The sequence below is a fragment of the Anomaloglossus baeobatrachus genome, unplaced genomic scaffold, assembly GCF_048569485.1.
Source record: "Anomaloglossus baeobatrachus isolate aAnoBae1 unplaced genomic scaffold, aAnoBae1.hap1 Scaffold_177, whole genome shotgun sequence".
In the NCBI taxonomy this organism is placed as follows: Eukaryota; Metazoa; Chordata; class Amphibia; order Anura; family Aromobatidae; genus Anomaloglossus; species Anomaloglossus baeobatrachus.
Genome location: NW_027441947.1, coordinates 41,576 through 68,243, shown reverse-complemented (window position 1 = coordinate 68,243; position 26,668 = coordinate 41,576). Strand labels below are relative to the sequence as shown.

The window sequence follows — 26,668 nt, the reverse complement described above, 5'->3', positions numbered from 1 at the left end:
TCCCCTTGTTTGTTAGCCTTGTGTACCTTTAGTGATTTGTAGGGTTGACAAAGAGCTCATCCCATCCGATCCCTACCTAGGGCCCAGATCATGGTCAGCCTAGAGTCAGGTATCCGGCTCTGCTCATAGATGTGGAACCTATCTAAGGTGGTGAGGGAACCCAGGGCCCAGCGGTAGGCATGGACAGGGGTCACCATCTCCCACTTTGCTACACACAGGGTTTCCCTTTAGCCGTTCACTTCGTACTTCCCCGTACCTAATGTGGCACTGTCTTTATATTATTCTGATTTTTAATTAAGGGGTAAACACTTAGTGACAGAATCCCAGAAAATTCACAAAACCCCAGCATAGGTATCATAAATGTTACTTGCTTTTCACAAAGAGATAGGCCCCTTTCAGTTCTGGTCTCTTCTACACTCATAATCTAAACTGTAATAAAGGTTTGTGGGCAGAGATGAGCGAATATAAATAGTAAAGTTCAGTGTTTGTACCAAATACAGACTTTATAAAAAAAATCAGTGTTAGAGTTCGGAGTTTGGGTGCTTTATGTATCCTAACCACTCGATCTAGCATCGGTGTGCTCGGGTACAGTCAGTGCTCGGCCCAGTGCGAGCCGCTTGCAGAGTGTGAATGGCTTTCACGGGGAAGTAAAAACATTGTTATAGGATGTATTGTGTACAAGGAAAAAACTCCGTCATCCCTCCCCCGGTAATAAATACTCAGTTAATGGCTGGATGCATGTGGGCGGAGACCCGAATTGCCCAATCAGTGACTTCCAACAGGTTCAGGACCTGTCCGGTTCCCGATCTGAACTATATCTAAAATATAACAGAAAAAGCTGAACCCAAACTTCAATGGGTGCACTTATCTCTATTTGTGGGTAGCCCCACAAAAAAAATAATCCCTTTGATATCAGACATATAAAATCCTTTAGTTTTTTGATTACAACAATTATCCTTTATAAAAAATCATTTTATAACATTAAGAGCCCAATTTATGCGGGGGCCGCTCCTGATTGATGAAGTGGTGCATGCCTCTTCATGAATCTGGAGCGTTTGACGAGTGGCATGTGCCTCCTTGTACCATGCTAGAAATATTACTTCCTTCAGGGACTGGAATGAGATTTCTGGCACAGGGAACGCCACAGCTTGTCATGAATTAAAGTAGCTGTGCTGTCACGCCCCCGTCCCACCTAAGCTCTGCCAATTTTTGAAAATGCCAAAAGCCACCAAATGTTGACACAACTTTCTGAATTTTTGAGACTTTTCACAGCTTTTGTGCCAATTTTTTTTAGCATAAAAGCTTTGATGATTTGGGAACAGAGCGTCTTAACAACTTCCACATATTTAGGATGCAGTGTGATTCAATTCTCCCCTCACTATTTTTGTGTGAAATGTCTACACTTCTGCCTCAACTCCAGAGGTTTACAGGCAAAATCATCACATCTAGACAATAGAGAAAGTTAGGCATGAAAAATATACAGTATATTTTACAAGCATTTATTGACAAAACAACAAGATTTGAAATGCAATTATATACAATGCGATATACTTATGAGTTCCTATCTCCAATCTGGTGCTGCGCTTTTTAGTAAATAAAGCAGTGGGAAACCTGAGATTAGTGAATTATCTAAATATAATCCAGTATCAAAAATATTCAAAAATATTCCTAAAGGCTCTCAAAAGGGCTAACAGTGTGTCAGCTAAAGAAGAAAATGAATATTCACTGCTCCCCACACCATAATCCCGCCCACCTCTAGGCAATGAAGCCAGCGCCAACCAAGAGGTGGATGGGATTATTTGCGTGGGGAGCAGTGAATATTCATTCTCTTTAATATTTGTCAAACAGCAGCTCTTGATATAGGAGGATAAGCCACTTATAATTAGAGAAAATAGCAATTCAAAGGCTAAAATATAGCTTTTAATCTATTCCATTAAAATTTAGATTAAAATATGTGAATAACCCAAAGTTCTCTGGATTGTTGTCATTAGATTCAGCAATCACGTTTCCAGAGAACCTATGATATAACAAAATGAACAAAAAAACACAAAATACACAACAAAAATTGAGTAAGTTGATTATCACTCCAATAAGGACAGTGGTCCAATAATATGAGTATCTAAAAAATCATCAAAAACAACTCAATATAACAAACATATAGTGCACGGTAATCCTCAAAGAGGAAATCACCAATTCAAATTTTGTAGAATGAGTTAGGAATGATCTCACCCATTCTTGCAGCTTGGGGTAAACAGGATTTCCTCTATGTGGGTCCACACAGCATCAGCTGGCCCTACAATTGACCCTAGGGAATCTTAATAACACCTGATACCCCAAAGCTTCTGCTCTTACAAGAACAGACCACATCTAGCCCTCTCTTGGTGCCCCTACAATGTTCCTGGCCCTCGTCCCTAGGGCCAGCTGATGCTGTGTGGACCCACATAGAGGAAATCCTGTTTACCCCAAGCTGCAAGAATGGGTGAGATCATTCCTAACTTATTCTACAAAATTTGAATTGGTGATTTCCTCTTTGAGGATCACCGTGCACTATATGTTTGTTATATTGAGTTGTTTTTGATTATTTTTTAGATACTCATATTATTGGACAACTGTCCTTATTGGAGTGATAATCAACTTATTCAATTTTTGTTGTGTATTTTGTGTTTTTTTGTTCATTTTGTTATATCATAGGTTCTCTGGAAACGTGATTGCAGAATCTAATGACAACAATCCAGAGAACTTTGGGTTATTCACATATTTTAATCTAAATTTTAATGGAATAGATTAAAAGCTATATTTTAGCCTCTGAATTGCTATTTTCTCTTTAATATTTGGTACACATAACAACCCAGCCGCTGGCTTACTGCTGTGGCTGGGCGATCACGTGTGTTTATTAGAGAATGAATATTCACTGCTCCCCAAACAATCCCGGGTGTGGGGAGCAGTGAATATTCCGGCAGCTGACGTCCGCGTGTAACTGGGGGCACATGGCAGCAATGTCATGCGCTGCGCCGCTTACATGCTGAAGTCACTTGCATGCATCAGAAGAGAACACCATGCACCGGGCGAGCGGAGGGATGGGGAGTATAATCATTTATTTTCTTATGTGTGCAGCGTGATGGGGAAATATATACACGAATGGGCCCGAGATGAGGGCCATATATACTCTACAAGGATGGGGACATATGTACTAGGACAAGAGCCATATATATACCAGGATGGGGATCATATATACTAGGATGGGATAAAGATAGGCAACATATATACCAGGATGAAAGACATATATACCAGCATGGGAGACACATATACCTGGAAGGGGCCCAGTATGGGGGACATTAGTACAGAATTGGGGGATTTTATCCCCGTAACAGTGTCAGCAGCAGATTCTACCCATAACATTGCTTCATGACCACATTTTTTGCGTAATTTTTTTCACTATATTCCTCCTTCAAAACCTAGGTATGTCTTATGGTCGAAAAACTACAATAATTTCTAAAAAGAAAGAAAATGGTTCTTTTCATCACAAATCCTTACTTAAGGAACTGTAGCCGATTTTAGGATAAAACCCTTTGAATTATAGTACATCATGATGGCTTCTCCCGTGTGACTCATCTGACAACAGGACCTGATTAATGATAAAAACATTTGGCAAATTCCGAAAACAAGAATGGCTGCTCTGCTCTGCTGGTTTTCTGATGTCGGAAGACTTGATTACCAGTTAAACATTTCAATTTTTCACAACATGAAAAAGGTTCCTTCCCTGTGCGGCTTCTTCACATGTTTAACAAGATGTGATTTCTGAGAATTACATTTTCCACATTCAAAACATAAAAATGGTTTATTTTGTGTGATTTTTTTGATGGTGAACAAGACCTGATTTCCTAGTAAAACATTTACCACATTCTGGGCATGAAAACAGCTTCTGCCCTGTGTGAGATCTTTGATGCACAACAAGTTCTGATTTCCGAATAAAACATTTCCTACACTCTGAACATGAAAATGGCTTCTCCCCTGTGTGATATCTTTGATGGACAACAAGTTCTGAATTAAAATTAAAACATTTCCCACACTCTAAACATGAAAATGGCTTCTTCCCGGTGTGAGATCTTTGATGCTGAACAAGTTTTGATTTCCGAATAAAACATTTCCCACACTCTGAACATGAAAATGGCTTCTCCCCGGTGTGACATCTTTGATGCACAACAAGATCTGATTTCTGAATAAAACATTTACCACATTCTGAACATGAAAATGGCTTCTCCCCTGTGTGACATCTTTGATGCACAAGAAGTTCTGATTTCCAATTAAAACATTTCCCACACTCTGAGCATGAAAATGGCTTCTCCCCAGTGTGACATCTTTGATGCACAACCAGTTCTGATTTCAAATTAAAACATTTCCCACACTCTGAACATGAAAATGGCTTCTCCCCGGTGTGAGATCTTTGATGCTGAATAAGTTTTGATTTCCGAATAAAACATTTCCCACAGTCTGAACATGAAAACAGCTTCTCCCCTGTGTGAGATCTTTGATGCACAACAAGATCTGATTTCTGAATAAAACATTTCCCACACTCTGTACATGAAAATGGCTTCTCCCCTGTATGAGATCTTTGATGCATAACAAAGGCTGATTTCTGACTAAAACATTTCCCACATTCTGAACATGAAAATGGCTTCTCCCCTGTGTGATATCTTTGATGCCTAACAAGGTGTGATTTCTGAATAAAACATTTTCCACACTCTGAACATGAAAATGGCTTCTCCCCTGTGTGACATCTTTGATGCCTAACAAGATCTGATTTGAAATCAAAACATTTCCCACACTCTGAACATGAAAATGGCTTCTCCCCTGAGTGACATCTTTGATGCCGAACAAGATCTGATTTGAAAATAAAACATTTCCCACACTCTGAACATGGAAATGGTTTCTCCCCTGTGTGAAGTTTTCCATGGTCAACAAGACTTGATTTCCTAGTAAAACATTTACCACATTCCAAGCATAAAAATGGGTTCGCCCCTGTGTGATTTTTTTTTTTGCATAACAAAATTTGATTTCTGAATAAAACATTTCCCACATTCTGAACATGAAAATGGCTTCTCCTCTGTGTGAATTCTTTGATGCTCAATAAGATTCTGATTGAGTATCTTTTGAGTAAAACATTTTCCATATTCTGGGCATGAAAATGGTTTTTCCCTTGTAGGAGCCGTTTCATGTTCCCCATCCCTTCTGTAACTTTTATTTTGCATACAAATCTGTGATAAATCGTAATTTTGGACTTGTTTGAAAAGACCAGATGTTAAAACTTTCCGAGGAAGGACTGGAGGTATATCTGGGACAACAGCATGCTCTTCATATATATCATGTGTGATACTTTTATCATCTGTTTTAAATTCTGAAGATAATAGATTTCCATCTGAACTCCCAATACAGTCATCTGCTAAAAATAAACACAATGTTTTAATGATATTATCTTGAAAATACATTTTTTAAACCATAATATCAGAAATTAACTTAGGAAAAAATGTATTCTGAATCTGTTGTCCAATTTCAACATCTAAAGGCCGCTTTACACACAACGACGTATCTAATGATATGTCGTCGGGGGTCAAGGAATTCGTGAGGCACATCTGGCATCGTTAGCAACGTCGTTGCATGTGACACCTACGAACGAGCGTTAACGATCAGAAATACTCACCTAATTGTTGATCGTTGACACGTCGTTCATTTTCAAAAGATCGTTGCACGTTCTGTATCACACAGGTAGAAGAAAAGACCGGGTTTATGCCGCGCTGAAAACCACTGATGCGTGTAAATTAAAAGATTTCCTTTTTATTGGATAGTTCCTACGCGTTTCAGAGACATCCGTCTCCTTCCTCAGGAAAAGAAATTTCTCGTAGGAACTCGTAGGAACTATCCAATAAAAAGGAAATCTTTTAATTTACACGCATCAGTGGTTTTCAGCGCGGCATAAACCCGGTCTTTTCTTCTACCTGTGTGATACAAAATTCCTCTCCCGGGGCTGCAGCTAAACCACCAGGCACTCACAGGCTATCATAAGGGGTTGTGACTGGCACAACCTCACCAGGTGAGTGCTTCTTTGTCTTGTTTGTCCACCCTCATACCGGGTAAGACCCTATTGCGCTTTTTTCCCCTTTACAGTTTTACAAGGTTGCACGTTCTGGACGCAGGTTGTTCGTCGTTCCTAAGTCAGCACACATCGCTACGTGTGACACCCCGTGGACAACGAACAACAGCGTTCCTGTGTCCTCCGGCAACGAGGTGGGCGTTACGTTTATTCGGCTGCTCTCCGCCCCTCCGCTTCTATTGGTGACCCGCTGTGTGACGTTGCTGTGACTCCGCACGAACCTCCCCCTTAAATAAGAGGTTGTTCGCCGGCCACAGCGACGTCGTTAGGACGGTAAGTAAGTTTAACGCGTCCTAGCGATATTGTGTGCCACGGGCAGCGAATTGCCCGTGACCCACAAACGACGGGGGCGGGTGCAAACGCTAGCAACATCGCTAGCAATGTCGCTGTGTGTAAAGCAGCCTGAAGAGTAGTCATGGGTGATCCCCCTGATGGTCGGGATCGGGGAGACTCATCCGATTATTTTGTAAAGATCAAGATCGGGATCGAGATAACACGATCTTGCGTCCGATCACCGATGTTGGACTTTACAGTTATGGGATGGGGCGGGGGAGGGGGGCTGTAAAATAAAGAATACACTCAATAATAAACATTGTCATTATACTTACAGGTCCCGCGACGCGTCCTGCACTTTGTCTCCCACCGCTTCTACTTCCGAGTGCGATGATCGCTGTGTCCTCCCGGTAACCAAAGGACCTTTTGTGACGTCATAGCCATGTGATCAGTCATGTGGGAATGTGGTATTATCTCATTGGCTACAGACTGGGTCACATGGCTATGACGTCATGCAAAGGTCCTGTAGTGCCAGCATGCTTGCCGGTACACGGTGCTCGCCCAAGTATCTCAGTACTCGATATATTTGGCGATTGCTGTATACCAACGAGATGCTCGGGTACATGCCTGCCCCCCCTCCCTGCATGTTGGCGCTCTTTACAGAGTTAGCCCACATGCAGAGATTGGCTGCTACACCCGGTGATGAATAGCGGCACCGGGAATCAGGTGATCGGAGATCACCATTGCTATAGTAACCCGCTTGTTAGGTTACTATGGCAACTGTGGCAGCGGCGACGTCACCGTTTACCAACCCGCAGCCTCTGATCACTCATTGAGTGATTAGACAGCGCGGGGAGCAGCAGCAGCGCTCTTCCACCCCCCTGTGCATTCTGATATAGCAGAGCTAGATCGGTGACAGAAGACTAGGATCGTGGAGGGGTGAGAGGGAGTAAAAAAGATGGAGTCTCTAAGTGTGTCTGTGTATATATTTCTATTAAAGTATTTTTTTCTCTTTGTGGTGTCTTTTTTCGAACCCTTTATTGGAGATTCTTAATGGCCGGGTCAAACTTGCTTGACATTAAGAATCTTGGGCTTAATACCAGCTGGTAAAACAAAGCTGGTATTAACACCTTATTACCCAGCGTGCTACCCGCCACCAGGGCCACTGGAGAGTTGGATACAGCGCCAGAACATGGCACCTCTATAAAAGCGCCATTTTCTGGGGCAACTGCGGACTGCAATTTTCAGCGCATGGGGGGCCCAGAAAGCTTGGGCCACCCTGTGCTGTGGATTCCAATCCCCAGCTGCCTAGCTGTACCTGGCTGGACACAAAAATTGGGCGAAGCCCACGTCATTTTTTTTTATTATTTCATGAAATTCATGAAATAATTTAAAAAGGCTTCTCTATATTTTTGGTTCTCAGCCGGGTACAAATAGGCAGCTGGGGGTTTGAGGCAGCCCGTACCTGCTTGCCGTACCTGGCTAGCATAAAAAAATATGGCGAAGTCCACGTCACTTTTTTTTTATTTTTGGCAAAAAACTTTTTTTAAAAAAAGGGCCTCCCTGTATTTTGATTGCCAGCCAAGGTAAAGCCAGGCAGATGGGGGTGGCAGCCCGTAGCCATCTGCCTTATGTGTGCTGAGAATCAAAAACACTGCGGAGCGCTTCGGCATTTTTTTAAATTATTTATTTACTCTCATACAACTGTATATTGTGTACAATAATTATATATACATTATATATATATATATATATATATATATATATAAACACACACACACACACACACACACACACACACACACACACAAGAGACCACTGCAAAATTTTCAGTTTTTCTGATTTTTCTCTTTATATTTTTTGAGTAAAATGTAAATTGTTCTTTTATTCTATAAACTACTGGCAACGTCTCCAAATTTCGAAGCAAAAAAATTTGTATTTATTTTACAATAATTTAATTGTTACTCAAAAATATACCTATAAAGTAAAAAATCAGAAAAACTGAAAATTTTGCAGTGGTCACTCAATTTTTGACAGAACTGTATATATATATATATATATATATATATATATATATATATATATATATGCGCACACACAATATATATTGTACACAATATATATTGTACACAATATATAGTATATATAGTTGTATAAAGATAAATAATTTTAAAAAATGACGTGGCGCTCCACAGTATTTTTGATTCTCAGTGCAGATGAAGCGGGCAGCTACGGGCTGCCACCCCCACCTGCCTGACAATAAAAATACAGGGAAACCCATTATTTATTTATTTTTTTATTTAAAAATATAATAAAAAAAAAATGCGTGGGCTCCCGCTGTATTTTGATGGGCAGTCAGGTAGAGCCCTGGCAGATGGGGGCTGGGATTCTAGGCAGCCTGCAGCCGCCCCTGCAAATGGCGCATTGTTTCTTAGCGCCATTTCCAGGCGCTTTACCCGGCTCATCCAATGATGGTGGCACACTGGGTAATAATTGGGTTAATACCAGCTTTGTATTCTCAGATGGTACTAAGCCCGAAATTCATGGTGTCACGCCAAATTGACATGGCCACCATGAATTTCTAGTAAACAGTAAAAAAAATACAACACAGAGAAAAAATTTATTAGAAATAAAACAAAGAAACATTTAGAGACTCCATCTTTATAATAAAAAAATCCTTAGTCCGACGTAATCCACAGGTAGAGCATTGTCAGCTTCATCACTCTGTACAGACACAGTCTAAACACAGCGAGAAGCAGAGAGCATTGTAAGCTCTGCTACATCGCTCTGTACAGAGCAAGAAGCAGGCGGACAATGAGCGGATGATTGCACTGGCGTCTTGCATGGGCATCACCCCGCACCGACTGATGTCAGGACAGGAGCGCTTCAGCTGCATGGAATGACATGCAGCCGACCCGCTGCTGTCTGGAGATTGAGCGCCATTTTGCGATGCGACACTCGCACAGTGACAGTCAAACTTCAATCGAGTCTATGAGCCATGGACTTGGGTGAACCCTGACATCACCGCGAACACGGACAAAAACAGCCGATAACTGCCAAGTGACGAGCAGTGCAGTGAATACCCCCGGAAGTTAAGAGGACCTTTGAAAACGTCATAGTCATGTGACCAGTAAGTATGATCATAAAGTTTTTTATTTTATTAATGTGCTTTCTTTTTACAGCCCCTGGTCCCGATTTGGACTGATCTGTAACACAAGCTTTTCAGGAAAGCTCGTGATCGGCATCGTGGACTCGATTACTATGTGATCGGTATGATCTCCGATCTTTACAAATCGGGATCTCCCATCCCTATCTAAGGGGTACTTTGCACGCTGCGACATCGAAAGCCGATGCTGCGATGCCGAGCGCGATAGTCCCCGCCCCCGTCTAAGCTGTGATATCCTTGTGATAGCTGCAGTAGCGAACATTATCGCTACGGCAGCTTCACATGGACACACCTGTCCTGGGACGTCGCTCTGGCTGGCACCCCCCTCCTTATTAAGGGGGCGGGTTGTACGGCGTCACTGCGACGTCACACGGCAGGCGGCCAATAGGAGCGGAGGGGCAGAGATGAGCGGGATGTAAACATCCCGCCCACCTCCTTCCTTCCGCATATCCTACGGGAGCCGCGGTGACGCCGGTAGGAGATGTTCCTCGCTCCTGCGGCTTCATACACAGCGAAGTGTGCTGCCGCAGGAACGAGGAACAACATCGGACTGTCGCGTCAGTGTAATTATGGATTACGCCGACGCTACACTGATGATACGATTACGATGCTTTTGCGCTCGTTAATCGTATCATCTAGGCTTTACCCACTACGATGTCGCCTGCGATGCCGGATGTGCGTCACTTTCAATTTGACCCCACCGACATCGCACCTGCGATGTCGTAGTGTGCAAAGTACCCCTAAGAGTTACATCTTCATTAATTTGAATCTCCCATTACTAGCACCAGTTCTCTGGAATGTGCTACAGGAAATAATCTGATTGATTGTCACAATATGACTGCAGGATAATGAGAGACAGGGGGCCCTTATACTGTCCCTCAAGCTAGGGGACCCTAAACTGTTCCTAACCTCTTGATTACCCCTGAAGATGGAGATGCCTGAGTCCTGTGCCTTACTATTCTCCTGACCAGATCTAATCTGTTATCCCCCGGGGAAGGAAGGGGCAGGAATATGATGGAAATGCAGAAAGGCAGCAACAAAAAGACAAGGGTTAACACCACAACAGCTCACGGCAATAATACACAACAACCACCCGTAAGTCTGGATCTCAACACCTCACCAGACCAGTATAGGTAACCTATAGATGGCATTAATGGAATAGTCCAGCGAGCATATACAGAAGGGGATTGATAGATACTTTCTCCTCTACAGCATGTGATCAAAGACATTAACAAGCAACCCAGCAGAGAATAAGGGGCACTTTGCACACTACGACATCGCAAGCCGATGCTGCGATGCCGAGCGCGATAGTCCCCGCCCCCGTCGCAGCTGCGATATCATGGTGATAGCTGGCGTAGCGAACATTATCACTACACCAGCTTCACATGCACTCACCTGCCCTGCGACATCGCTCTGGCCGGCGACCCGCCTCCTTATTAAGGGGGCGGGTCGTGCGGCGTCATAGCGACGTCACACGGCAGGCGGCCAATAGAAGTGGAGGGGCGGAGATGAGCGGTACGTAAACATCCCGCCCACCTCCGTCCTTCCGCATAGCCGGCGTGAGCCGCAGGACGCAGGTAGGAGATGTTCCTCGCTCCTGCGGCTTCACACACAGTGATGTGTGCTGCCGCAGGAACGAGGAACAACATCGTAACATCGGTCATTCCCAATTCATGGAAATGACCGAGGTTACACCGATGATACGATTACGACGCTTTTGCGCTCGTTAATCGTATCAAAAATGCTTTACACACTACGATATCGCCTGCGACGCCGGATGTGCGTCACTTTCAATTTGACCCCACCGACATCGCACCTGCGATGTTGTAGTGTGCAAAGTGCCCCTTACTCTTGCTAGCCTGCCCAAGCCTGTGGTTCGACGCCTGCGTCTCCCTGCACTGCTCACAGACATCAGAGCAGTTAACATGCAGAGTACCAGAATCTATAATTTTCACAGATCCTGGCGCCGCCATTACAGTTGGCAAAACCTGCAAAAATCTCCTTGTATCTTTGATCCACAACATGGACAATTTCAAAGAATTTTTTTTCAAAGACGAACTTAAAATAGTTAGACAGATGCCGGATATTTAACGGGATTGTCCGGGACTGTAACGTTGATGGCCCATCCTTAGGTTTTGTAACCAAAGCAAGTAGCAGGGTCTTGCGGTCTGTCCAGATAAACATTAGGGCTCCAGTTCATCAAGACCGGCAATGGACACTGACAAATGACATCAGGAACTGAAGTGAGATTTCTGGCATAGGGAACGCCACAGTTTGTTATGAATTAGAGAAGCGGTGGCATCACACCCTGCTTCTGGCCAAGCTCTGCCCATTTTTGCAAAGCTGGTTAAAATTGGTGTGAACAGACACAGACACCAGCCTTTGGTCACATGATATGATGTCAAAAAGGTCCTTAAGCAGTCCTATAATTGGCGTATAAACACTATGACTGCTAGGAGAATGGGGGCCTGTGAAATTTCACAGTTTGCTCTCCCTTTCCCCTAATGCCAGTCTGTATCCTGTTGAGTTCTTTTAGACTTCTGCAATTAAGGCTGGTTTCACACTACGTCTTTTTAACATCCGTTAAAAACGTTTTTTTAACGGAAGTACGGATCCTGTGCAAATCCGTTTTCACTGCAATGCATTTTCAATGGACTCGCGTCCACCTGCGTTTGCATGCGTTTGCGTCCGTTAGACGCAGGATCCGTCCTTTTGCGTTATTTTGACATGTTTCAAAAACGCAACATGTAGCGTTTTTTTGCTTTGTCAAAATAACGCATCTCACAGGATCCTTCACATTGCGCCGCGAGCTGCAATGCATTTCAATGAGTGCTGGATCCTGCCTAGCAGAATGCGTTCAGTTGCGTTGTAACAGGATCCTGCTTTTGTACTGAGCATGCCCAGAAAGTACTGAGCATGCCCAGAACCAGTCTCGCGTGATCTGTCTATCTCTCTACTCCCTCCCTCACCCTCTCTCTCTCTCTATCTATGTCTTTCCCCCTTCCTCTCCTGTCTCTCTCTCCCCTGCCTGAGAGCTGCAGACACTCGTAACCAAGGTAAATATCGCGTAACCACTTCTCTTAGTTACCCGATGTTTACGTTGGTTACGCGTGCAGGCAGCCCGGCTCCTAGCAGCTGCAGACACTCGTAACCAAGATAAATATCGGGTATCCAAGGCCGATGTTTACCTTGGTTACCAGCGTCTGCAGCTGTCAGAAGCCTCCTCCCAGTCTAGCTCCCCTCACTCCCGATCACATGACTCCAATGCCCGCCCCTAAACATCCAGTGCAGGATCCTGCAAAATAACATATGCGTTTGCATACGTTATTTGCTGTAAAAGCAGGATCCGTACTTCCGCTAAAAAAACGTTTTCAGCGGATGTTAAAAAGACGTAGTGTGAAACCAGCCTAAGAGACCTTTGGTTACATCATGTCACATGACTTTGAAATCATCAAAGGTCCTCAAACCATCAACCTTAGAATACAATTCATGGGGTCCATAAGAGAGTGGGGTTCCTGAGAAATCGTGCAGTTTGATTCCTTCTAACACTGGTCCTGACTGTAACTAGGGCTTATTTTTGGAATAGGGCTTATATTTCAAGCATTCTCAAAAAATCCCATAAAATCATGCTATGGCTTAATTTCAGTGTAGGTCGTATTTTCGGAGAAACGGTATTCATTAACCCTCTGCATTTGCCGTCATAATGACATAGAGAAGGTACTAGAAACAAACAGCAGAAGAAGCAGAAGCAAAGAAAATACAGCTGAAAAACCCAGAGCAGAAAGTCTAAAAGTCTATTAGTACAGAAAGTACATGAGTAGATATCTCTTACTAGATAGAGCTGGAGGAAACACATCCTGAGGAACATCAGGATCTTCTTGTTTACAGTCCTGTGGGAGAAGAGGACGGGGACATCTCTCTGGTGTTGTCCTCTTACTGGATAGACCTGGAGGAGACACATACAGGGACTGAATTAATTCCTTACATACAGATAATTATAGGCCGTGTGTATCTAGTCCTGTCTATTACCTGGGGATGTGAGGGGCTGGGGAACCTCAATCATGACGTCCTTGTACAGATCTTTGTGTCCTTCTAAATACTCCCACTCCTCCATGGAGAAATAGACGGTGACGTCCTGACACCTTATAGGAACCTGACACATACAATGATACCGTCACCCCCGATCCCTTCATAGCGTTACTGTATAATGTCCCAGCATTCCCAGCAGTGTCACCTCTCCAGTCAGCAGCTCAATCATCTTGGAGGTGAGTTCTAGGATCTTCTGGTCATTGATGTCCTCATGTATCGGGGGGTGAGGTGGAGGCCCCGTGATTGGGCTCAGGGGACTTCCCCATCCCTCAGACACAGGGGCCTGACAGCGCTCACTAGAGGTCTTCTTCTCTACGGTGTATTCCTGGTTATGGAGAGACACAATATGAAATCTCACTACAGACATTTCCAGAGTCCTCACCTCTCCAGTTCTGTCCATCTGTTATTCCCATAGATAAGAATGATGTAATGTGACGTCATCAGAATCTCTCACCTCTCCAGTAAGCCGGAAGAGGATCTCTAGGGTGAGGTGTAATATCCTCTCCGCCATCTTGTCCCTGTCCATATCCATCCTTGATGGGTCAATCAGGAGAATTCTCTTATATAGAAGATCTCCACTGAGAGGATCCGATATTCTAGGGACCTGAATGGGGAGGAGATGACGATGTAACTGTGGCGCCCTGGACAAGCCAGGACGTCACAAGCACTACACCAACACACCCCACACTCCCGGTCAGGCACACCAAAGTCAAACAAAAACCCTTGTTGCCTCCCTCCAGGGGCTGATGTTCACACCAGGGGGTGGGCCAGGCGGTTGGTCCCGCCCACCGAGGAGTTCACAGTCCTGGAGGTGGGAAAAGGAGAGCAGATAGTTGGGAGTTGAGTGAGGAGAGTGAAGTGGTAAAGGAGCAGACAGAAAGTGGTCCGGGTGTGTGGCCCGGACGGAACAGCAAGGTTGGCAGACGGTGGTGACCGTCTGCAGGAGAGGCCTATTGGAGCTAGCCGTAAGGACCGTGGACGGGCGGTGGCCCGGCGGTACCGGACCGGTACACAAAGAGAAGCCAGCACCATCCGGCAGGGGCTTACGGACCCCGACAAGGCTAGGAGTCGCCGTGCAATTTGTCAAATCCGTTAGCGAAGGGAACCTCCTGGGTTTCCCAGCAGCCAAGTCCCGACAGAAGGCAACAGTCCAACTGAGAGAGGGAGACACAGTCACCGCCAAGGCTACAGTTCTCAGGGCCAGAGCCTGCGGGCAAAAGGGGCTCCTTCAGCACATATCCAAGCTGGGGAGCGGGTTACCGGTGGGAACCCATTGGAACCGTACACACTACACAGGTGCAGGGAAAGGCAGTCACCATCAACCTGCCGGGAGGAGAAACACCACAGCCGTCTGTGGGACCCGTCCATCCAGCCGTTTGTTTTACCGGAGACTCTGTGTTCATCATTGGCTGAGTGAGTACCACCGTGCTGTGCGGCACAGCGCTGCCCCCACGACCCTGCACCTCACCAGGCCCTGTAACCAGCCTGCCATCCATCCCTACCCCCTCACCGGGCCCCGGGACAACCAACCCCCTACCCACGGAGGGGAGAACTAACATCCAGGCTGCTCCCTGTCATCGCTCCCGGGATCCCCGTCCAGAGCAGCGGTGGTGTTACCAATCTCACCACAACCGTGGGTGGCGTCACGGACAATATCAAATCCCCACAATCAATTCCCCCTTTTCACTCACGGGCGAGGAACGCCGCTCGAGTCCCCGGGATCCGGCCCACCGCTCGAGCCATCACCGAGCAGCAGCAGCTGGACCCGAGCAGTGGGAGAGCGCAGCGTCCCCTCCTCCGCCCGCGACATAACATCATAAAGAATCCGGTGTAATAATACAATTACTGGAGATAACCATTCACTAGATAGGGATGATTGCCGCGCTGCCATGAGAAGTCCAGACTAACTCTGCTTCCTCATTACAGTGAATGGATCATTTGGGGGTTTCATCTGAATCATTTCATTTGAATAATTACATGTAAACATGTCATGCTAATACGTTGTGTGAGGGCTTCACTGCGCCCTGAACCAGGCTTATCCAGGGGGGCATGATTAAGTGCCGACTCAGTCATCACCAGAGCCTCTGAGGTTGGACTTTGCTGACAGTAGGCACCAGTTACCAATACAGGGCAGTCCCTGGTTGTTGTGTTCCACAAAGAGGCTGAGCGGTGTATCATGAAAAAGATGGGGTGGAAGTCACTGCCTCTAGGGAAGAACAGGAAGGATAAACCCTGTCACTTACTCTGAGCAACCCTGAGCTCCCCGATGTCCCAAGACAGGTTTTTTCCTCTTGTGCTGCAATCACGTGTCTATCCCTGTCTTACCCTAATCACAACCGTGTCTAGTGAGCAGGGCAGGAGGAACACTAGTCCTGCTTTATAATAATGACACAAAAAGAAAACGACAGGCAAAGGAAAAAGAAACTGCATTCCCAAACAACAAGTGGTAAAAAAGGGGGGTGGAAAGAGAAATTAATAAAAAGGGAGATGATTAATAGGAAGACACCAAAGAAAACTTCCAGGCAGCAATCTCCAGGATCAAATTCAAAACCATTGCTCTTTCCATGGCTCACACCTCCATGCTAGGACCATGGAAAAGCAAGTTATCACTGGCAAATACTGAGGTGAAGTGGTGAGAACTTATACCAGAGGGGAGTACAAAAATCAGAACAGCTGAGACATCTCAGGATGGTAAGCCAAGAAAGACACAAGGATCTGCTTAACCCTAGCAGCGCCAGCACGAGGATAGTATCCACAGCTAAGTGGAAGGCAAAGCAGATCCAACTAGTGCTGGCTTGCGCTGTGACCTTCTGACCCATGGGTTAGGGGTGACCTCTCTCTGTCTGATAACCTGGTGTCGAAACCCTGATGTAAGTGTTCAGTGTAGAGAACGGGATAAATGTGATCCAAAAGTCACAGACAGATGGAGAAGTCACATCTATGATCAGCTCTAATCCTGCTGTGGTTGCCCCTGAGGCTTCAGGTGCCACAGGGTACTGCACCTCAATTAGGGTGTAGTACTTATCCCGGGTTCAAGGAGGGTCGGTACCAGTTCCACCAACACACATACACACAGTTACAGTGGGTTGCCCTACTCAATGGGGACCGTGCCAGGGTCGGGTCACAGTAGGGGGTCACTACAGCGGTGGGTTTACAGGACGCCACCGCACCAGGGGCTCCCTGATCTACTGGAACCGGGGACTCAGGGTCAGGGAGAAGCAACCACAGGGGGAGTCAGGCGCACACAGTGGGAAGAGCAGGTTGACCTAGTGAGAGTAGTGAACCATCCGATGCAGTGGCTGGGGGCAACAGCTTGGAACACACAACACAACTACAAAAGGAGAGAACAGCTCTAGACACAGAGCAAAGCAGACATGCCGAGAAGCAGCTCTGTGGGCCAAGGTGTTTGAACACGGTCGCTGGGGAGAAGCAGGTGGCTGCTTCCACAGAACCAGTAATGTCAGGGTACAGAACCCTAGCGCAGGCATACTTCACGTTGTCTACCAACTCTGCAAGGGTCGCGGGAACGGCTAGAAAAGTCACCGAACCTGTCCCACCAAGTGTGCAGCCAAATAGCATAAAGGATCTGGGGCTGAGGTCTTGAACCATAGACTGACACACACCAGATCTGAACTTCCACGGAATCGGTATCGGCTGGAGTCCATCGTTGTGGAGAACGGTACTCTGGGGCAGCGCCTGAACTACCAGTGAGTAAAAAGACCTGGAACCGCAGCCCCTGTCTCTCCCTCATCTTTACCGGCACTGTCGCCCAACGCTGCGGAACCAATGGGGACCACCACCACCCCGTCCGTCTTCAGTCATCCTCCCCGAGGTAACCCCGCTCCGCCTGTGAGGAGTGACAGCATCCCAACTCTGACCTTCACCATCAGCCCCGGAGAGCAGCACCCGGAAGTGCAGCGGAGGCCCATCCCTGGGGCCGCGTACCACAGGTGGCGTCACAATCTAAAAAGAGTTTCCTCACCGCCCTCTCCCTCCATCCTACCAACCCGTCCACTGCCTTCCCTCCCTTCCTGTACGTCTCAGGATCACGAAACTGGGCAAGGCTGGCCCATGACGATGTAGAGAATCCGCACCCCTGGCCCGGCGATGTGTTGGGTGAAAACCCCACGACCCCGGGGTGCTACACTGCCATCTCCACCACTCTCATTACACAAGTATAAAACATAACACTGGTGGATAAAACAAGACTGAACATAAGACCTTCACAGCCATCTACACATCATAGGGAGATTTCATGGCACCTTCTCTACATCTACCTGATGATCCTGAAGAACATCGGGATCTTCTTGTTTACAGTCCTGTGGGAGAAGATGATGGAGACATCTCTCTGGTGTTGTCCTCTTACTGGATAGAACTGGAGGAAACACATCCTGAGGAACATCGGGATCTTCTTGTTTACAGTCCTGTGGGAGAAGAGGACAGGGACATCTCTCTGGTGTTGTCCGGTTACTGGATAGAACTGGAGGAGACACATACAGGGACTGAATTCATTCCTTACATACAGATAATTATAGGACGTGTGTATTTAGTCCTGTCTATTACCTGATGATGTGAGGGTCTTGGGAACCTCCATCATGACGTCCTTGTACAGATCTTTGTGTCCTTCTAAATACTCCCACTCCTCCATGGAGAAATAGACGGTGACATCCTGACACCTTATAGGAACCTGACACATACAATGATACCGTCACCCCCCGATCCCTTTATAGCGTTACTGTATAATGTCCCAGCATTCCCAGCAGTGTCACCTCTCCAGTCAGCAGCTCAATCATCTTGTAGGTGAGTTCTAGGATCTTCTGGTCATTGATGTCCTCATGTATCGGGAGGTGACGTGGAGGCACCGTGATTGGGCTCAGGGGTCTTCCCCAACCCTCAGACACAGGGGCCTGACAGCGCTCACCAGAGGTCTTCTTCACTACTGTGTAATCCTGGTTATGGAGAGACACAGTAATAAATCTCACTCCAGACATTTCCAGAGTCCTCACCTCTCCAGTTCTGTCCATCTGTTATTCCCATAGATAAGAGTGATGTAATGTGACGTCATCAGAATCTCTCACCTCTCCAGTAAGCCGGAAGAGGATCTCTAGGGTGAGGTGTAATATCCTCTCCGCCATCTTGTCCCTGTCCATATCCATCCTTCACGGGGCAATCAGGAGAATTCTCTTATATAGAAGATCTCCACTGAGAGAATCCGATATTATAAGGACCTGAATGTGAAGGAGATGAACCGATATATAAAATACTGCAGATAATAAGCGAGGTGAGATATCACTTAGGTAGGATAAAATATCAAGATGAAATGTGCAATGTAAGTAATAAAACCGACCGATACAAGTAGCACATTATTTTATAGCAATATAAATACAATGAAAAGTGATCAATTATCCATATTGCACCTAGAATGGTATCAATGAAAATGTCGGCTCATCAAGAAAAAAACAAGTCCTCACTCCATCGACGCAAAAATAATAATGTTACCGGTGTCGGAAAATGGCAACACAAGCTGATTTTATTTTACAAAAGTGATTTTTATTCACCACTAGAGATGAGTGAACCTGAACTCAGACTTTTCCGATAAGGTGCGGAGATCGGATGCTTTATGTATGCAAACTAATCTTGGGAGTATCGATGTGCTCGGGTACGCTCGGTGCTCAGCCCAGTGTGAGCCGCTTGCAGTGTTTGATCGGCTCACACTGGGGGTAACAACAGCGAGATCGGATGTAGTGTGCACCAACTATTTATTCACCATTTCATCGGACTTTGAATTTACTTAATTTCCAGTAGATTTCTATGTAAAATGAAAAACTGTGACACCCCCCCGCAAGAAAGTGTGAAATATAGGAATATACCACTATCAATGTTATTGGCCCCGACCATTTAAAAAACAAACATATATACAAAATAACAAAATAGATTTGTTACAAAACAATGAAGTTAAAAAATAGCTAAGAAATATTTCCATGTGGTCATTAAGATATATTATGTATAATCTGTCTTTATTAAACAACAAAACAGCAAAGCAACATACATGAATCAGAACAAACAACTCTACAGCCATCTGACGTTCTAATAATTGCCACCGAGTGCACTGTAAATTCTAGCTGTTCACAAAGTGTGAGCAGTTCTACATGTAAACAATACAAATTTTTATGACTCGCGAAACCTCAAAGTGTAGAGGTGAATCGAGTCTATATCATTGAAAATGGAAAGAGATATTGAGAAGAGATAGAGAGAGATATAGAAAGATATAGAGAGAGAAAGAGAGAAAGAGAGCGAGGAAATGAACAGATAGGATAGAAAGAGAAAGAAAAGGGGAAAAAGGGGAGGTAAGAAAGGAAAACAAAGGAGGGGAATGTCGGATAGTGTGAGATATAGGATCGATCTTGAGCGTAACTGGATCCAACTCACGGGCCAAAGAGATGCCGGTAATCGCTAGTGTCCTTGAAGAGGATCCAAGGCTGCCACATCTTCAAAAATCCCTCATTGTCCCCCTCTACCTCAGCTGACAGATCCTCCATGTGATAAATAAAAGCTAGTTCCTGTTGCCATTTCCTCAGGGATGGAACCCCTGATGATCGCCAATGCCTAGGTATCACCCACTGTGCGGCCGTTAGGCAAAACCGCAGCAAATCACATTCTGAGATCTAATAGAGCCAGGAAGTATCGATACTAGAGATATCTGAAGAGAAGGGATCACTAACCTCTCCGGTAATTATAAAGTACGGCTGTATAACTGCCTCCCAAAACGGCTGAAGTTTAGAACAATCCCACCATACATGTGTCATGGTTCCACGGTCTGTTCCACAACGCCAACACATTTTGGACCCCAAAGGGAAAATCCTGTGAAGCCTTACCGGATATTGGCACCACCTGGTTAGAATCTTATAGTTTTTTTCTTTGGTGTATCCAGCTGCGGACATCTTCTGTGTAAATAAATACACTTTCTGTTTTTTCTCATCTGTAAAACATGTCCGCAGCTCTGCTTCCCAGATAGTAATCAAACTCAGATCCATGTGCGCAGAAGGTGTACCTTGACCCAATAATTTATAGATAAGTGATATCAAATGGAGAGGTATGGTGTCCTGTAAGAATAGTTTCTCAAAAAGGAAAGTGTACTATTAGGTGAGGGCAAACCCCCTTCAACTGAGCACAAACAAAGGAGTACAGCTGTCTATATTCGAGCCACGACTATGACTGAGGGGGTTCTAAGTTCTGCATATCAGTATACGGCATAATATTAGTTCCCTGTAATATGTCGTAGATATGACAGTCATCCTCCACATTCCAACGTAAGAATGTGTTTCGCGAGATGCCTGGCGGAAATTCCGGGTTGGAGAAATTTGGGGATAACAGAAGAGAGGGTCCAACCAGGGACTCTTTCATCCCAAACTTTCAATGTGGTTTTAGTCAAGATATCTGCCATTCCTGTGTGCACCCTGTCCCATGTCCCCAGCCTCGGTATATATTTTAGGGGCATTGATTGTACGTCCCTGTTCCAGGGCAGCCCACTTTTTAGTGTCTGCATGGAAATGACAGTCAAACACGTGCAGTAGAGATGATGTCTACGGAAGTCTGGGAGACCCATGCCACCTTTAGAGGTAGGGCGTGTGAGTATCTGATACTTAATCCTGGCTCTAGAGTGTCCCCATATAATAAATGTATGCAGGGCGGACTTTAAAGTGTGGAAAAAACTGGTGAGAGGGAGTATTTGGAATGCTTGGAACAAATATAAGAACCGAGGGAGTATATCCATTTTGAATGTGTTAATACGCCCGAGCTAAGAGATGCTTTTTTTATGATATGCTAGAAGCTCCCTTACAGTATATGAGAAAAGCGCCTGATAGTTCATGGAGTAGAGGGAGTCTAGATTAGCAGAGATGGAGATACCTAACAAATTGGATTGCCCTGGACTGCCACTTAAAAGGGAAGCTAGTTTTGGCCATCGATACCTCTGTGGGGCTCAGAGAAACATTCAAGGCTTCGGATTTTCCATATTTGACCTTAAAGTTACTTAGATCCCCAAATTTCTTTAACTCTAACAACAGATATTATGACAGCATCCAGCTTTCAGTCATAGGGGTGGCACTGATGCAGTTTTAATCTCCACTCAGTAAACCATGCTATCAGCACTGACTGACAGCAGGTTCTAATGCTGAGCGGCTGTCAGTCACTGCGGGGGGCAGGGTATATATGTGGTAATAACAGACATTTCCCTTATTTCCCACCAGTTTCGCTCGACATCAGCAATAAAAACTTGATGCTGAAGTTGGTTTCTTATTGGTCCAGTTTCTTATTCGTGGCTGAAGTTGATTTCTTATTTGGGTTTTTTCTCTGTTTTTCTTTTTACAGCTTTAACAACAAACGTAAAAAAAAAAATCCCAATAATAAAGTACAATACAGCGAGGAGCCCGGATGTGAATACACTTAACAGCAGCTACAAAAATGATAAAACTGGGATAAATTGGGCATGAAAGTGGGCACTGAAAAGCGTAGTTGAAAGGGTTAAATGACTTTGGAGCACTGATCTCACACCACCATTATATAGTGATGTCTCGCATCTAACTCAGGTCACTCCAACCCGGCCCAAATGGGTTCTGGGCGTCAGAACTGGCACCAAAGTGAGTAAATAGCCAATTCACCCAGATGTGAATAAGTAACTGGTGTTCTGTTAAGTTCTCTTCCGGCTGATGTAAATGGGTTTGTGTCACTAATTAGTAATCATAAAGGGAAAGCCGCCATTGTTCTCTGATTTCAGTCTATTATCAAATTACCTATACAGATCAGTGATCCAAGGTCATTTAACCCTTTCCACAACGCCCTTCGGTGCCAGTTTGATGCCCATTTTTGTGCCAGTTTTATCATTTTTGTTGGTCCTTTTCAGTGTATTCACATTCAGGCTCCACATTGCAGGGGTTTATTCATTTTTTATTTTTGTTGTTAAACCTGTTAAAAAAAAAAAAACAGAAGAACAGAAAAAACCCGAATGAGAAACCGACTTCAGCATCGCCATAAAAGCAAACAAACAAATAAAGACAGGAACATGAAAATAAAGCCGAGAAAATCACGAAAAAAGACACAAAATTTTCTGGAAAATCCGAACAAAAAAAAGATTTTGACAAAGCATTAACCTGAATGTACCAATCAATATGATAAAAAAAATTGTTTAAAAGAACTGAGAGTCCTGGGTGGTTGATGCCTTTTAATGGCTAACTGAAAAGATGGTAATAGCAGCTTTTGAGACTACTCAGGTCTCTTCATCAGGCTCAGTATAACACAAAATCTCAAGAGTCACATATTTATACACAACAGGACATAGAATAGTGCAGTAAATAAGACAAGTCATGTGAAGCAGAACGATCAGTATGGCAAGAGGACAATCAGTTGTTGCAGTAAATATTGGAGCAGTTCATAGATAAGGAGTGTGAAAGTTTTATTGTCCTCTGATTGGGGTCTGGTCCAGAGTTGTGATGCCCCCAGATGCTCTGAGGAGCACATTTCTTAATTGATGTAAAAAGACATAAATCCATGTGACCCCTTCATTCCTGCTCTGAATGTGTCACCGATCATCATACGTTTGTATTCCCAGACTCTTCTGTGTCTGTCAGTTTTGAAGTTTCCTTTCAATACCAGTAATTTCATGTCCATGATGCTGTGATCTGGGTTACAGAAATGTTTGGCCACAGGTAGATGTATCCTTTTTTTCTCTAATTGTGTAGCGATAAGAATTCATCCTTGTCCTGAGCTGTTGTCCTGTCTCCCCTACATACAGACCCCAGTTGGACATTTGGTACATATAATTAAGTACACCCCATTAGTTGTGGTGCAGCTGAAGGTCTCTGGGATCGTGTAGTCCTGATGTGATCTGGGAATTTTTATCTTGTCCGTTGTCAGTATAAATGGACAGGTCTTACATTTTTTCTGGTTGCAGGGAAATGTTCCTGTTGTTGGAGAGGACAGGGAGCTTCTGACAATGATGTTCCTTAGATTTGGGGGCTGCCTAAAACACAGAAGTGGGGGGTCTGGAAAAATAGTTTTTAATTGGGCATCTCTTTGCAGTAATGGTTGTACTTTCTGTGCAGCTCCTCTTAACACCTCCAGATTTGGATTGTAGGTGATCACGAGAGGGATCCGGTTGTTTTCTTCTTTAGTTTTATAAAGTAGGAGATGGTTTCTTGATTTTCTGGTGGCTAACTGTTCAAATTGTTCCAGGATAGTCAAAATTATTCAAAGTGTAAACCAAACAAATCCCTTTAAAATTATTCTTTATTTCATAAATATTAAAAATTCCCAAGTGATTCACCCATACACATAATTACCATGGGGAATTTTATAAATATATATACAACCAAGATAGAATAGCCGTATTCTAGGAAGATATATAAATTCAATTGGTGGCAGAGGTCAGGATCTAGGATCTTACATTAAAGATACTCTTGCCCTATTGTACACTAACCCCTAACTACCAACGGAGGGTATGACGCCTTAGCTTAACTGGGCGCCCCCGTTCCTCGACGGCTATCCCTTAATTCCCCTGATAATTTGCCCTACCATATAAGGACAGAATATTACTCTAAACTATGCGGTACATCAAATTATTTATGGTTGGACAGGTGGACCTTTAAATTTTATCTGAGAAAGCTATGTTCTGATTCAATATGCCAAAAGCTTTCCTCCTATGTTTAATCAGTAATGTTCCAAATAATCATAAATTCTTACACCTTATAAAGGCCCATGATGACCAAATGCATATAATCACCCGCATAGGATAGACACAAATCCTGGAACAATGCCAGTATATCAACCACATATATCCTGGAGCAATGCCAGTATATCAACCACATATATCCTGGAGCAATGCCAGTATATCAACCACATATATCCTGGAGCAATGCCAGTATATCAACCACATATATCCTGGAGCAATGCCAGTATATCAACCACATATATCCTGGAACAATGCCAGTATATCAACCACATATATCCTGGAGCAATGCCAGTATATCAACCACATATATCCTGGAGCAATGCCAGTATATCAACCACATATATCCTAGAGCAATGCCAGTATATCAACCACATATAAATAACCTGATATCATTATTTACACATGATTATTCACTTCCCTTTGTGTAGTGCATCCGCACTGCTTCAACGGGTTTCTCCGCCCTTTAGTCCGGTTCATCAGGAGGCCAGGGAGAAAGGGAGTTGCAGTCATTCAGTGGTGATAAAGAGACCCTCTCTGGTAGTGGCTGCCACCCATAAGGCGCCAGTTTAAATAGAAATATGTCACCAGCAACAGAATACCAGGTCGACAAACCCAAGGCAGACTTCTGTCTGCTAGAGTATACTGCGCATGTCATGACCATTCTGTGTCACTAGAGCACGCAGTATCCAACTGCGCGTGTCCGGAAGCGATATCCCGGTTACCATATCAACCATCCGGTTGCCACATCCCCTCAGGCTTCTGCAATCGCGCTGTCCAAACGGGTACTGCGCATATCCGGATGCGGCGCCATAGCAACCACCAAAATATTATATTATAACGTCATGCCGCCTCACCGCGCATGCGCAATGGATTCCAAGAAACGCTACATCTTTAAAGCGTTCAGTGTCCATACACTCTCCCTGGTCACCATGCCAACGGAAACCACTTCTCATTATATCAATACATAGCGCTACATTCTACAACAACCAGATATGGGGTAAAATCTCCTCATGAATCTCTGTTTAATAATATACTTAGATGTTCCATAATACCCAATGATATATTTGTGTATATATTAAAACAGATATAGTATCATAATTCTCCAACCCCCCAGATTTTTGAATAATTAAATCCGGTATGAGTTAGTCCCCATACATCACACAGCGCTATTTATTTTTTATATTTTTCATTTTCATTTTTAGATTTTTTATATTTATTTATTTAATCTTATCCCCAGGGACGCGGCTATTAGTTTCACACAGAATTACATTCCTTAATATCAGTTCTAAATAATAATCAATATGGCTATATGGCATCCTGTGAATAATTTCATGTATAATATCCATTCAAATTACTGATGACATAAACCTACCCAAACAGATCACCTGAAAATTCACTAAATAATTCCACTCCATGCTATATGCAGAGTCGTCCCACCCCCATTTACGGGGTATAATATTTGGCTATTCTCACTAGAGACTAGATGTCCAACACTCTGATAGACCCCAACAGGGGGACCCCTCAAATAAACAGTGTATAGTTCAATTTTTCATTCAGACCATTCGGAGATTGGGTCTTTAAACGGAAGATCCATTGGCATTCTTTCCTCAAAATTCTATTATCCCAGTCACCCCCTCTGGGGCTTGGTCTAATCATTTCCAAAACTCGAAAACGCATAGATCTTATATTACCTTGGTGGAAATCCCAGACATGTCTACCTGGTATTCTGTTGCTGGTGACATATTTCTATTTAAACTGGCGCCTTATGGGTGGCAGCCACTACCAGAGAGGGTCTCTTTATCACCACTGAATGACTGCAACTCCCTTTCTCCCTGGCCTCCTGATGAACCGGACTAAAGGGCGGAGAAACGCGTTGAGGCAGTGCGGATGCACTACACAAAGGGAAGTGAATAATCTTGTGTAAATAATGATCAGGTTATTTATATGTGGTTGATATACTGGCATTGCTCCAGGATATATGTGGTTGATATACTGGCATTGCTCCAGGATATATGTGGTTGATATACTGGCATTGTTCCAGGATATATGTGGTTGATATACTGGCATTGCTCCAGGATATATGTGGTTGATATACTGGCATTGCTCTAGGATATATGTGGTTGATATACTGGCATTGCTCCAGGATATATGTGGTTGATATACTGGCATTGCTCCAGGATATATGTGGTTCATATACTGGCATTGTTCCAGGATATATGTGGTTGATATACTGGCATTGCTCCAGGATATATGTGGTTGATATACT

The 26,668-nt window shown here is 44.3% G+C and overlaps 1 protein-coding gene across 1 annotated transcript in view; it reads right to left on the bottom strand.

Moving 5' to 3' along the window:
• The window catches only part of LOC142260748 (uncharacterized), an 85,390-nt gene that overhangs the window by 29,938 nt on the left and 28,784 nt on the right, over window positions 1-26,668 (bottom strand). The window contains 1 exon segment of the mRNA XM_075332072.1: window positions 4,151-5,278. Coding sequence (XP_075188187.1) covers window positions 4,151-5,278 — 1,128 coding nt within the window.